Genomic DNA, 15,264 nt, shown 5'->3' on the forward strand with positions numbered 1-15,264 from the left:
TTCTGCATGTCCCACCATTTTATTTTGGGTATATTTGGGGCTTATCTTATCTGGTAGTTCACAGAATTATAGATAAAGAGTAACTGTACTCAAATGCTTAAGAAACTGTACCCAAGGATCCTTATCTGTGCCTGGATCAGATATAAATGACAAGTTTCTGAACTTGGAGTTGATATTATAATGGGACAATACTAGTGGGGGCTTTGCAGGGAGTGAATGTATTTTACATGTTGCGGGGAGGGACTGTGACTTGTTGGGAGCCAGAGAGTGAACTGTAGTAGCCATCCTCAAAATATTCCCCAGTGATCACCATCTCCTGGTATTTAAACTCTTGTGTAATCTCCTGCATTGTACCAGAGTTAGTCTGTGTGACCAGGAAAATATGGTGGAGTGATAATATGTTATTTCTGAGATTAGTCTCTAAAAGATGTTGGTGGGGAGTGCTCTTTTGCACTCTCTTGCGTGCATGCTCTCTCTTTCTCTCTCAGATCAGTTGCTTTGAATGAAGTCATATTGCCATGCAGGCAGCCTATAGAGGCACTCACATGATGAGGAGCTGAATTCTCTGCCAGCAGCTGGAGAGGATCTGAGGACTGCCACATGATTGAGCTTGGAAGCAGATTTGAACAACATGATTAAGCAGCATGACCTAACTGACATGCATTGCACTTAGTAAATGCAGAATACAAATTCTTCTTAAGTGGAATTTTTACCAAAATTGACCATTTGCTGGGCCCTCAAGCAAATTCCACTATATTTCTAATGATAGAAATTATTCAGTGTATTTTCTGTGCCCAGTAGAATTTAGAAGTCATTAACAAAAAGGTAACTAGATTGTCTCCTACTATCTAGAAGTGGAATAATATACTTCCAAAGTAATCCTTAGGTGAAAGAAGAAATACAAAGTAAAATTATATTTAATTTTTATTTAAAATAAATTTAACTGAGTGATAATAGTACAATGTGAAAGAATGACTAATGTCACTCTTATAAGGAGTGTGATAGCTTAAATGCATATATTAGAAAAGAAAGTCAAAATCTATTGTCTCGGGATGCCTGGGTGGCTCAGTGGGTTAAGCCACTGCCTTCGGCTCAGGTCATGATCTCAGGGAGCCTGCTTCCCTCTCTCTCTCTCTGCCTGCCTCTCCATCTACTTGTGATTTCTCTCTGTCAAATAAATAAATAAAATCTTTAAAAAAAAAAATCTATTGTCTCAAGAAGTTGAGAGAAGAAAAGGAAATTAAGCTAATCAAGAAATAATAAAAATAGACATTAATAAAATAGAAAAAAATCTGTTTTAAATGAACAAAGTTGATTCAAAAAACAGTGACGTTAGACAAGTAAAATAAATGTGAGTTCTGGCAAGACTGATCAAAAGTAAAATCATGCCCAGGGCTGGGGGACCGGGGTCATCAAATTTTTTCTGTAAAGGGCCAGATAGTGAATATTTATGAGCCAGGATAGTCTCTGTGGAAACTGTTCATCTCTGCTGTTTTGGGTGCAGCCATAAATGATATATAAATGAATGGGCTTGACTCTGTTCTAGTAAAATGTTATTTACAAAAATAATACAAGTCAAATGTAGCCTGTGGGTTGTAGTTGGCCCATCCCTAATCTTGGCCCTGGTTAGTTAATGCCTACCTACATCACAAATAATATTATTTGTATCTTATTTAGAATATATCTCACCATCTATGAAGTAGTCTCACTAAAAATTGCAAGAATAAAAAGATGGTGAACTTTTCAGTTAAATTATATTTTGGAGATTTATCAGTCAGTTGCGCTGCATGGGATTTATTTGGATCCTGATTCAATAAAAATGAGATGGGGACAATTTAAATATTGACTGAATATTTGATATTAAGGGATTAGTTTTAATTTTGTTAGGTGTGATGTGGTATTGTGGTTTCTGAGTCCTTGTTTTTGAAGAAATATATCCTGAAATATTTGTGGATGAAATACTACATGTAGAATTTATTTATACTTCTCTGCTTGTCTATTTTTTACCACTAGTAAGCATTAGTACTCAGTAAGCGCTACAAAAACAAATGTTGCTAACTCCTCAAAAATAGTAAATGTGTCCCATTAGGCCATGTCATCAAACCATTCTAGAGTACCAGATTTCTTTTTTTTTTTTAAAGATTTTATTTATTTATTTGACAGGCAGAGATTACAAGTAGTCAGAGAGGCAGGCATAGAGAGAGGAGGAAGCAGGCTCCCTGCAGAGCAGAGAGCCGGATGCGGGGCTCCATCCCAGGACCCTGGGATCATGACCTGAGCGGAAGGCAGAGGCTTTAACCCACTGCCACCCAGGCGCCCCCTCTTTCTACATTTTTAAAATCTTATTTACTTTCTTTAACGTAGTTTTAAACTTTTCTTAAGTTCAGAAAAAGTGTTCATATCTTTATAAGATTTTATTTGATTTATATTTGATTTCTGGTTTTTCTATTTAAATATAGCTACACATAATCCTGTAAAATTAAATGATAAGGTAGCTTTTACTACATTCTTAACCTCAAAAATAAATAAGCATAAGAGATTTAAAACAAATTTCATTAGTTAAGAGATAATTTATATATTAATTTCTAAAAGTAATTAATATCTAGAGAGGTACAGGCTGTTGCCTGTTTTAGAAATGTGAGTATAACAAGTGTAATTAAGGGATTATAAATAACAAAGTATTATAAAAATTAATGTTGGATTGGACATTAAATATTGGCTAAACCGCATTTGAAGTTTTTGAGCTAAAACAATTTACCTGCAAGTAAAGACAAATTTGTAAGGCCTTTGCTGAACTGATGCTAAGCTTTTGAGTTACAGCAGTTACTTGGAGCCTTCCTTTAGCCATATTTGTCAAATGTATCATGTATCAAGCTGATTACTATTTTCAGAAACAGTATTCATGACTGAAATTCTACAGTTAACCTTTAGAAGATCAAAAGGAAATATACTTACTTAAAAGGTGACCCTAATATATACATATTTTCTCTTTTCCTGCTTTGTTGCTTGCATGTTTAACAGCTTTTTTTTTTTTTTTTTTCCCATTCGTTGCATAGAATTACTAAGAGCGTATTTAAAGGTCAAAGAAAGTCATCTTACGTTGGAAAACTAACATATCACTTACAGGCCATTGCTGAATATTTTGGCCGCAGTAATTTGGAGTTCTTTTAAAAGATTATTTTAACACACAGAGTGATTTAACATACAGAGTTAGCTGTTGCTAACTGAAATTTTATAAAATTTCATAAAATTTTATAAAATTTTATAAAATTTTTAAGGGTTTTCTGCTTGAGATCAAGTAATAAAAGCTAGCAGTAGGTCTGGATCATTAATCAGAGCTGTATTTACATTGGGAGTAAACTTTCTCATTATAAATACTGAATGTATTCATTATTTATAGTATATCAGAATATCTTCATAGATGGGTAGAATGCCTTTCCAAACTATTTGTTAATGTTTAATATGATTATTCATGTTCTCTTAAATATTCCAAATATGTTTTGTTTTTTTTCTCAACTATCTAGTATCTCTTACTTCATATTGACAGTTTTTAATAGTTATGTTTTTGGAGATCTTCAGTTTCTAAAACCTCTTTAGAGAAATATATTGCTGTTAGAGACAGTGAAAAATATTGAGCTATAGCTAACACTGATTTGTTTTGGTTTTTAGGTGGTTGAACAGGGTATGTTTGTAAAGCACTGCAAAGTAGAAGTATATCTCACAGAATTGAAGCTGTGTGAAAATGGAAACATGAACAATGTTGTAACTCGAAGATTTAGCAAAGCTGACACAATAGGTAATACAAGATCCTGTTTCTTTGTTGAACCACTGCTATCAGAAATTTAGTTGTTATTCTATTATATTCTACTAGGATGATAACTAATTTTTAATGGTTTATACTTAAAACGTTACAGATTTCCAACCTTGATGCAATATATCTTAGCCTAGAGTTGAGTTATTTATCATGTCTAATCTACTATACATTATTAGGTGAGTTTATTAGTTGTGCCCCCCCCCAAAATCAAATAATTATTGTTTTAATTGAGTATTTGAAAAAATACATATGTTTGTAACCTGGGTATAAAGTAGAACTGTAAGTAAAAATAAAAACTTGATTAAATAAACATTTTTCAGGTAATATAATATAGATATCAATAATAATAATAATAATGTTTCCCCTTCTTAGCATAGAAAATGACAAACTTTTTATTTTCTTTTTTCCTATTTATTCTCTGGACTCGAAATGCAAATTAAGTAGCTCCTTAGATAAGGCAGTAGGCTTAGCATTTTTATGACAAATTGATTTTTTTCTTTTTTAACAATGAGTAGGTACAAATACAACTGTACCTAACTCCCACTATATATTTATATATCTACATATACCTATATATTTATGTATCTGCACATATAAGTGCATATTAAAATGTGGGGGTTTTGTTGCATTTGTTGTATTTAAAAGCCACATTTTAATTTAAGATCATTTAAATAAATGATCATGGATTTATAACAATTACAGCATTTTTTGATAAATCATAGCTCAGATTATCAAAGTTACTTATTTTCAGATAAAGGTATTGCAAAATAAGACTAGTGGAACTAACATTGATGTTGGAAAATGTAAACAGACAGTAGAGACATAGCAATTAATGCAGAAATTCTCAGCAAGAAAAAGATTAGCAAATTTATGTATAGATTTCTTTGTTTAATTGTTAAGTATATTTTGGTTAAAAGTAAATAAGAATATTTACTTTTGACTCTCACAAATATATTTGACTTTTACCACTTACCCATATCACACAGAAGATACTTATAAACCTGTATGTTTCATGAAATAACATTATCATGCTTCAGTACCCAGTACTTGGTTGATCCTCATGTTTTTGCCAAATGGAATATTATGGGTGAATTTCTGTTTTCCCCCTTTATTTACCTAGAACATTTATAAGTTTGCAGTTCAGTTTAGTATATTCATCTTCCTAAAATGAAAGCTTAAAATACTATGTATAAATGTCATTTTATTATAATAATATATATAATTACTCAATTTTTGAATTTCTAGGTTTGTGGAACATATTCAGGAAAATAAAACATTTCTTCATACTAAAAACTGAAAGTTTTCAATATGTATAAAACTTCACTAATCATGATATTAAAGTATGCACAATAAGAATTATCTGTCCAACAAGGGTAATCTGTTAAAATTAAATAATAAAACTAATGTCTGAAATGTTCAGCTATTTAGAATATAAATGAGAAGCTACTTCTTAAAGCACTTCATACAGATGATGTTTTCTAGTTATTTTAAAAGTTATTTCCTTTTCTCCTTAGCTAATTTCTATAGAAAAATTATATATAAATATGAGATAATCAGAAATCTTATTTTAGAATATTAGTTCACTGGATAATATTTTTAACTCATTATATGAAGATCAGCTGGTTTAATTTCTGAATTCAGTACAAGCCCTATGGCGTTTTCATACTAAGTACTAAGTAAGAATTTGTCAAGGAGATAGTTAATTTATAAAGATCTCTGCTTCAAAAAGTTTATAATTTGCATAGATTTTAATGAACATAGTTAAATTTACTAATATTTTAAAAGCTACATACATTGAATATATGCCTTAAAATTGTGAATTAACTGAATTTTTATACAGCTAAAATTTCTTACTAAATTAGAGCAATGTTTGTCAAGACTTTGGGTGGCCATTACATATTTTGGGAGTAAAAAAAATAGAATGAAAAATATAAAAATAGAAAATAGCAACACATGTGTATTTTGGGTCACAATTTCTTACTGTAGGTCTTAGTTTTTAAAAGTCTGACTCTATTAGAGCAAGTTTGCTTTCTAAGCAAAAGGTTTTGCAAAAATTAAAATTAAACTGGGAATTTTAGAGACTTCATGATTACAGTTATCATAGTATTTAGCCATCGTGGAATACTTCCTATGTTTTTGGCACTTCTTAGGAAGTTCCTTATTTAAACCTCAACAATACTGTATCCCCTCATTGGTTAGGGGATGAAGTTGAGGCTTAGGAAGTTTAAATATTTACTTAGGTTCACCCTGGTTCTACATGAGAGTCCATATTTAAACTCTACATAGTCTCATCTCTTGGTTGCTGCCTTGTACAATCTGTGCAAATGTTAATTGGGCTGATTTTGTTTTTCTGAAGGAAGTGAGTGTTGAAATAATAAAAAATTGGGATAATAAGAAAGTAAATATGGGATGTATATTTTTCCCTTGTGATCTCATTGTGATTAAAAATGATCCAAATACATAATGTACATAAAATATAGTTATGTTATAAAAATAGAATTAAGAAATAGAAGCACCTTTTTTCTGTTTTTGCCAAATTAATAAAATGTCTCATTTTCAGCTAATACTACTTATACTGACTTATGATATAGTTGCCATAGGCAGGATCTAAATAATTTACCTCATTCAGAGCCAAAATATCTTGGCTTTGAGTATTTTTCTCCTTAAATTGACATACTTGGTTTTTTTTTTCCTTAAGGTAGGATGTGCAGAGAAGTGAATTAAATTGACATATTTGAGTATAGAACACGTTCCAATAGATACAAAATGCTTTGTGTTTATATAAAATTTATTTAAAAATTGTGTAGCCTTATTATTAAATATTCCTACTAGAAATTTTGTTATAATTTTATTTTATTATAGGAATTAATATTTTTCTACCTCTGTAAGCTTTTCATTAACTGCCTAATACAGTCAGACTCATATGGAGAAATCTACACACACTCTCAATACTTTGACATTCTCAACTCAAGTGATCTTAATCTGTATCCAACTTCAGGTATCAGTTTCCCAGCTATACCCTAGCCTGTCATTATCTATAACTGCACCTGGCGGATCTCAGTTTGATCATCCTGCTTTCTGCCTACCATTCACTCTGCTTCCATTCTCACTTGACCCTGCTACATCAGACATTCAAACCTACCACTCTCCTTGGCACTGTGATGGTCTCTAATTACTTCCATGTTGATAAATCTAATGGTAATTTTAGTCTTCCATTTTCTTAACCTGCCAGCAAAAATTATACTTACTCACTTTTCCATCTAGAAATAACTTCTTTTTATGTGGCTTCCACAGCACAAGTTTTCACTGCCTGCATCTTTTCAGAAAATCTAAAAACATCCTCTTCATATTCCTGATCTCAAAACATCAGGGTGTTGCCATGCTTAGTCTTTTAATGTCCACTTTTGTTTGATGATTTCCTTCCATGCTCTAGGTTTTTACTTTCTGCATACTGGTATCTTTTGTATTCGTATCTCCTGCCCAGAATTCTCCCTTAATTTCCAGTTCATTCAATCCATAGCTTCACTTCCATCTGATAGGAATCTCAAGATGTAACATGTATGCAACTGAAGTCTGTCCTTCCCCATCTGAGTATTCACCACTTGTATTCTTTCAATTGCTCAGGCTAAAAACCTTGGTATCATTCATATTCTCTTTTTTGTTTCTCACCCTGCATGTTATCTAGCAGCATATCTTCTTAGCAGTTCTTCAAAATTTGTTCTCAGTCTGACCACTTAACATTGCTTCTCCCTTAGTTTTGATTGCTGCATTGTCTGGACTACACTTGACATCTTGCAGTTTTTCTACTAGCAGCAGAAGTGAACTTTTACAATGTCAGATCATGCCACTTCTCTGTTCAAAACTCAGTTGCTTCTCCTCTTACTCAGATAAAAAAGAATACTTTAATAACTTACAAGATTGTAGACAAAAGTCTTGTTTCCACCTTGCTCATTTCACTTCAGCCACATTGGTGCACCATGCTGTTCTAAAACATGCCAGATACATTCCCACCTCAGAGCCTTTTGCACTCCTTTCCTCTGCTTGTAATATTTTTCCCCAGTATGAAGTATCTTATGAAACTCAATGAAGAGGAAATTCCTGTATGTTTCTGTCTGCATTGTATTATATATGTAAATATTTGTGTGTATTAATAGACAAGATATTTTTTCTGAAAGAAATATCAAAATGTTAACAGTAGCTCTCTCTATAGACATTTTATTTGTATTTCCTGAATTTTTGCAGTGAGCAGGAATTATTTATGCAATCAAGAAAAAGTACTCATTTTTATTAGACTAAAATGACCACCCTTCCTCAGCTGCTTCTTCTAGCCTCGTTCCTGCATAATGTTCTGTTGCTTGATCTGTGTGCTGGTTATGTGGGTGTGTTCACTTTGGAAATTTATCATTATATACTAATGGCCTATGCATTTTTCTGCATACATTTACACTTCAATAAGAAGAGCAAAAAAAAAAAAAAAACCCAAAATAGAAAGCAGTTAGTATATTTTTTGTAATTATTTAAATATTCTGGCTAATTTTCTCTTGAGTTTTCAGATACACTGCAAGATTTCCTATTTATTTAATGCCTTAATCAAAATCTCATTGACTATGACTGTTAAAGAACTTCAGCTACTAAGTAGAACATAAACAGTATTATCAGACTAAATTTAATGATGTAGGATTCTTCAGAGAACATATATTACTAGGTTTAGTATCTTAATGTTTCTTTCCAAACTAACCAGGTATTCTAAAATGTAGAAGTATTTTATATTTCTTTGTATGTTAATAGGTATTTTATTGTTTTCTTGAGTCTAAGGTAGGCAAGTTATTGACCAGAATTCAGTAGATTTAATAGTATTTTCTAATATCTCTTTCTCACGTTTAAAGATTTTAAAGATTCATTTAACTATGTGGCACTGAAATTTAATTTCATCTTTACTCTCAAATATGTGTGTATTCCTATATCTTATTTTATAGCAAGTTAACCTGCTGCAGTTTTTAAAAAAGGCTTTTTTTCACTCACATAAATGACTTTGAAATAAGGAAAATACATGGTTTTCCTGTGAAACCAAATTTTTACCAATACAGACATCCTTCAGAGAAGCACTTTCCTTTGTGTCCATATATTCTGTTTTTAATTTTAGTTAACTATTCAAACTGTAAATAATACTCAATTTAATATAAATTATCCTAAAATTGGTTATATACATTTAAAAATAGTTTCTATCTATAGCATGTCTGACTCATACTTTTTCTAAATGCAGCATATCATCAGAAAATATATTAAATTTATAGTGTGTAAAAAGTTAAAGGTCATCCGGTATAATATAAATTATACTGTAGTATTACATGATTGAACTCTTCTCCCTTGTGGGATTTTAATTTCCCCAAGTAGTTTTCTGTCAGAGTTATAATTACCATTTTGTTCCTATAAAGCATACTGGGTATCTTTATTATTCTTTATATAATGCCCTACATATTTGTTCATCTATTCTTGCTATTACATCAGTATTTTAAATTTAGGGCTTTTATGCTGGTGAGCACTTAGCTATGTATGGTATATTTTAAAATACTTATTATATTTATGTATCTTTCCTCCTTAAATCTAGATACAATTGAAAAGGAAATAAGAAAAATCTTCAATATTCCAGATGAAAAGGAGACCAGATTGTGGAACAAATACATGAGTAATACATTTGAACCACTGAATAAACCAGATAGCACCATTCAGGATGCTGGTTTATACCAAGGACAGGTATTGTTTAGCAATACTACTTATTTTAAGCATACTATACATGAAGCTTTTTGAAGTCACAAACTTTATGACTATCTTGACAATGTATAATGGGTTCTACTGTCTCTGGCTTTGTCTTTTTTTTTTTTTTTTTCCTTAAGATTTTATTTACTTGACAGAGAGAGTTACAGTAAGAGAGGGAACACAAGCAGGGGGAGTGGGAAAGAAGCAGCCTCACCATTGAGCAAGGATCCTGAGGTGGGGCTCCATCCCAGACCCTGGGATCATAACCTGAGCCTAAAGGCAGATGCTTAACTACTAAGCCCCTGAGGCACCCTGGCTTTGTCTTCTTTCTAACTCCTCTCTTCCCTGTTCTGCTGATCACTAGCAATAACTTGATTTCCTCCTTGAGCTTGAGAATAACCTACTTTTTGAAAAGAAATTATTTTCCATCTGTTAAACAGCTAATATAATAAGATGGGTCAGCAAACTTTCTGTAAAGAATCAAATAGTATTTTTGGCTCTGTAGCCCATATGGTCTCTGTTACAACTACAATTCTTCCATTGTAGTAACACAAAAGTAGTCCCAGACAATATATAAACAAAAAGCTTCATTTACAAAAGCAGTCATTGAGCTAAGTGAACTCTAGTTTGCCAGCCCTTGGTAAGGTATCAACCCCAGTTTCGTGTTTCTTTATAATATAATCCAAAGAAGTGAATGTGTTAGGAAATGAAGACATTTAGACATAATCAGCAAGTCCTACTGATTCCATCCTCTAAATATTTTTTTTTAATTAATCTCTCTATTCCATTGTCAGCCCTTTCAGTAGTATCTTATCGGGTCCCTCTGTGTCTAGTCTTCTGTTTGTCCATCCTCAGTCTTCCATATTTCTATTAGAACACTCTTTCTAAAATGTAAAACTCGATGTTTCCTTATGATAAACTTTTCCTGGTTCCCTAACAATTGTAGAATAGTCTTAACACCTTAATACAGCATGCAAGTCAAGGTTTGACCTTTTGGCTAGTCTTCCAGCATCTTTAGATTATCCTTGCCTCGTGATTTATGCTCTAACAATACCAAACTGAACTGCTTGTAGTTCCCTAAGCATACTATGCTATTCCCAACTCCTGTGCTTTTATCTGTGTTAATCCATCTGCCTGTTGTACCCTTCTTCCCAATGCCTGCATCAATCCAGCAAAAAGTCCTTTTAAACATCAAAATACTCAAATTAACCATTCCATTCTATCATGTAGTCTAATCAGAACAGACTGTTCATTCTTCAGATTGCAGTTCAAATATCATATCATCTCTTCAGCCTTTTCTGATCTGTTTTTCTCAATATCTCTTTGAAGTATAGGAGTTTTCTACTTTGTGGGAAAAATTACTCTTTCACTTCATATGATTTATGTATATGTCTTTTGTGTCATTCATTATGTACTTTATTTATATGTTGAGCTTCTCCACTAGACTTTGAGTTCCTTATTTTAGTTGGACTTTGTGTCTATTTATTTTTGTTTTTATTTTTAGTACTCGACACAGAACCTGGTCCTGTGATACACGAAGATTTTTATTTTGCTTGGTTTTATTAAAAATAATTATTGATAAGAGTGCCTGGGTAGCTCAGTTAGTTAAGTGTCTGACTTCAGCTCAGGTCATGATCTCAGGGTCCTGGTATCAAGCCCTGCATCTGGCTCCCTGCTTAGTGGGGAGTCTGTTTGTCCTTCCTCTGTTCCTTCCCCTGTCTCTCTCTTTCTATCTCACTCTCTCTTTTCTTTATCTCTCCCTCAAATAAAATATTTTAAAAAATTATTATTGACACAGTATTATGATATAAAGTTTTTTTAAAAAAATTGAGAACAACTGAGGAAATTGATTTTTAGTAAATGCCTACCATATGTCATGTATTGTATTATGCTATAAAAACAGTGATTTTCAATGAATCGTGGAACACTACAATAAAAAACTTATGATGTACTGTATGGTAACTAACATAAATAAAATTAAAACAATGATTTTTGGACTTACTTTAGCTATTGTAGTCTTAAATGAAATCTTATAAAAAGTAATGTGTATTATAATCAGAATTTGAGTTAACCTGATTAAAGCTGGGGTAGGGAACTTGGAACTCTCATGGTTAGTCAACACTCCCCTCCTTAGCCAGACAGTTCCCTCTTTCACTCCTTAGTTACCATCTGTAGGTCTTGAGATAGTTCCAGGAGTACAATTTGGAATACATAGAACCATTTCTTTATAAAACTTTTCAGTGATTGAGCCTATGTAATGGTTTTTATTCTGTCTTGTGCATTAGAAAGCTTAGGCTTAGAGAATTTAAGTAATTTGATGTTCTTGATAGGAATGCAATTATTGGGACACCTGGGTGGCTCAGTCAATTATGCTTCTGCCTTTGGCTCAGGTCATTGTCTCAGAGACCTGGGATCGAGCCCACTGAGCAGAGAGCCTGCTTCTTCCTCTCCCTCTGCCTGCCTCTCTGCCTTTTTGTGATCTCTCTCTCTCTCTCTCTGTCTTTGTGTCAAATAAATAAATAAAATCTTTTTTAAAAATGGAATGCATTTATCACATTGCAGATGACAGTAAATTATTTTAATAAGAAGATTAAATTTCCTTGGGGTGCCTAGGTAGTTCAGTGGATTAAGCCTCTGCCTTAGGCTCAGGTCATGATCTCAGGGTCTTAGGGTCCTGGGATCCAGCAAGCCTGCTTCTCCCTCTCTCTCTCTGCCTGTCTTTCTGTCTACTTGTGATCTCTCTTTCTGTCAAATGAACAAATAATATATTTTAAAAAGATTAAATTTCCTTACAAACGTTTGATCTTTTGAAATAAGAATGTTTCAAAGAACATGCCTTAAGTTTTCCAGATTTTGCAATTATTTTCTGACTGATGATAAATGAACTAAACATTATCCTAGACTTTTTTTTAGATGTATATATTTATTTTAGAGGGAGAGGGGCAGAGGGGGAGAAAGAGAGAGACTCTCCAGCAGACTTCCTTCTGAGCACAAAGCCTGCTGGGGCTTAATCTCAGAACCCTGATATCATGGCCTGAGCTATAATCAAGAGTCAGTCACTTAACCAACTGAGTCACCCAGGTCCCTTGTCCTCGACTTTTTAAAATTTTTACTGAAATTGAAAGTAAAATGAAACATCAGAAAGTAAAATTTTTCTTCTGATTAGTTTGTTGTATGTGTTCTGGAAACAGGATTATATTTTACATGATTAGGATCCAAATGCCAACTTAAAAATGGTCTGAAACAGTCCACAAAAGTATTTTACCAAGAGTATGTAGAGTAGGTTACAAAATTTGAAACGTTAAGAAAAAGAGTAGAGGGGCGCCTGGGTGGCTCAGTGGGTTAAGCCTCTGCCTTCAGCTCAGGTCATGATCCCGGGGTCCTGGGATCGAGCCCCTCATCAGGCTCTCTGCTTGGCGGGGAGCCTGCTTCCCCCTCTCTCTCTGCCTGCCTCTGCCTACTTGTGATCTCTGTCAAATAAATAAATTTTAAAAATAAAATAAAATAAATAAAAATAAAAAGAGTGGAAAGTGAGTATCTAGGTAATAATACTTAGCTAAGATTATACATCAGTATTTTAACAGCTGTGACCATTTATTGGGCATCTGGGGTTTTTTGCATGGTGCTGTGTTACAGTCTGCAAGTGGAAAAATAAGTAGAAAACATACTCCCTAAACTCAAGGAATTTATATTCTATTTATACTGCCCAGCTTTGGAATCAAAATGCAAATACTTCTTCACCTGTCTACTCTGTCCTTGAAATAATTCCAGATTTGCTCTAGTTTCTTAGTATAGTCAGCTAATCTAAAGTTATTTTAACTTCGGAGTTAAGGAAAAACGTTCTTCTGTTGTGTCATATTTACAGGTGTTAGTGATAGAACAGAAAAATGAAGATGGAACATGGCCAAGGGGTCCTTCTGCTCCTAAGTAAGTGCTCCCACTTTTTATGGCAGATTGCATGTTTTGAAGCCTTTAATTTCAGATAACAAAATCCAGAAAGATAGAAGATACATAATTGTATGTTGCAAGTATATATACCTGCTTTATATATTAATATTTTATCCTCAGTTTAGAAGTTATCTAAATATGCATTTAAATTAAAAGCCTTCCAATTCATATCTCTTTTAGAATAAGGAACAGTGTAAATATGTTGTAAATATAATGTTGCATTGTCTAATATGTCAAATCACTATTAAACATTTTATTTACTATTTTTCAAGCTTTTTATGTTTCTTTAAAGTATCTGTTAAAGAATACTCTATCAAAATGAATCTAATATGAAAGCAATATTTTTATTTATTTAACTGTTTTAGAATATAAAAGCACAAGTAGATATAGAGGAGTATAAGAATTGCTTTTGATGGTAAATGAGGAATGAAAGAATTAGAAATCTTTAACTTTTTTTTTAATATGGTAAGAACCATATTGAGATCTTGAGAGCTTGAGATCTACCCTCTTAAATTTTGAAGGGCGCCATACAGTATTGTTAACTGTAGGCACATCGTTGTATAATAGATATCTAGAATCTAACCATCTTATATATCTGAAACTTAATTCCTATGGTCAGTAATTCCTTCCTCTAGCCTTTGGCAGCCATCATTGTGGTCTCTGTTTCTATGACTGTTTGAGTAGTTTAGATATCTCATATATCTAAATCATACAGTTTTTGTCTTTCTATGATTGGCTTATTTTACCTAATGTGATTTCCCCTAGATTCATCCTTGCTATCACATATGGCAAGATCTCCTTCCTTAAAAAAGACTTAACGTTCTTTAAAAAAAAAAAAAATAGTCTGGATAATTCTTTGTTGCATGTATATACATTTTCTTTATCCATTCATCCATCAGTAGACATGATTATTTTCCTATCTTGGCTATTGTAAATTGTGCTGCGGTGAACATGGGCATATAGGTATCTCTTTGAGATGATTTTGTTTCCTTTGGATATATATATACCCAGAAGTGAGATTTCTGGATTGTATGTACTTCTATTTTTAATTTTTTGAGGAACTTTCATACTGTTTTCCATAGTGGCCACCTTATTATACATTTCTACCAACAGTGTACAAGTGTTCCAGTTTCTGTCCATCTTTGTGAGCTCTTGTTATCTTTTGTTCTTCTGATAATAGCCAGCCTAACAGGTATGAGGTGATATCTCATTGCATATTGATTTGAATTTCCCCAGTGATACTGACGTTGAGCATCTGTACCTGTTGGACCATGGTATGCCTTCTTTTTGCAAAATGTTTATTCAAGTCTTAAGGCCCACTATTTAATCTGTTTATTTGGGGTTTTGCCACTGAATTGTAGGAATTCACTATATATTTTGGATATTAACCTCTTATCAAACACATAGTTTAAAGATTTAAAAATAAGACCTGAATCTGTAAAACTCCCAGAAGACATCTTAGTGGAAAAGCATCATCATATCTGTCCAGGCAATGATTTCTTGACTATGACACCAAAGTATAAGTAATGAAAGCAATAATAGACAAATGGTACTACATCAAAAAAAGTTTATTATGTACAGTAAGGGAAACAACAGAGTGAAAACCATATACAGAATGGGAGAAAATATTTTTAATATTCTTTGGAATTATCAGATCTACACTCCATTATCAAAAATACTGAATGCTAGCTGTATTTCAATTTCAGACTTTGAGACCTTTGAAAAGTAATATGGTACATATGCCA

General features: G+C 32.6%; 1 protein-coding gene across 9 annotated transcripts in view; it reads left to right on the forward strand.

Moving 5' to 3' along the window:
* The window catches only part of USP15 (ubiquitin specific peptidase 15), a 112,432-nt gene that overhangs the window by 35,976 nt on the left and 61,192 nt on the right, over positions 1-15,264 (forward strand). For 8 of the 9 annotated variants that reach the window (XR_200511.3, XM_045071842.1, XM_045071843.1 and 5 more), the window contains exons 4-6: positions 3,670-3,796; positions 9,423-9,568; positions 13,437-13,498. Coding sequence is in view for 8 of the 9 variants with exons in the window: in XM_045071842.1 (XP_044927777.1) it covers positions 3,670-3,796; positions 9,423-9,568; positions 13,437-13,498 (335 nt within the window). In the remaining variant the exon portion in view is untranslated. Of the gene's footprint in view, positions 1-2,907; positions 2,963-3,669; positions 3,797-9,422; positions 9,569-13,436; positions 13,499-15,264 lie in introns of those variants that run through there. The other variant, XM_045071840.1, reaches the window with a different exon arrangement.

This window comes from Mustela putorius, unplaced genomic scaffold, assembly GCF_011764305.1.
Source record: "Mustela putorius furo isolate JIRA1106 unplaced genomic scaffold, ASM1176430v1.1 tig00003988_pilon_pilon_pilon, whole genome shotgun sequence".
Lineage (NCBI taxonomy): Eukaryota > Metazoa > Chordata > Mammalia > Carnivora > Mustelidae > Mustela > Mustela putorius.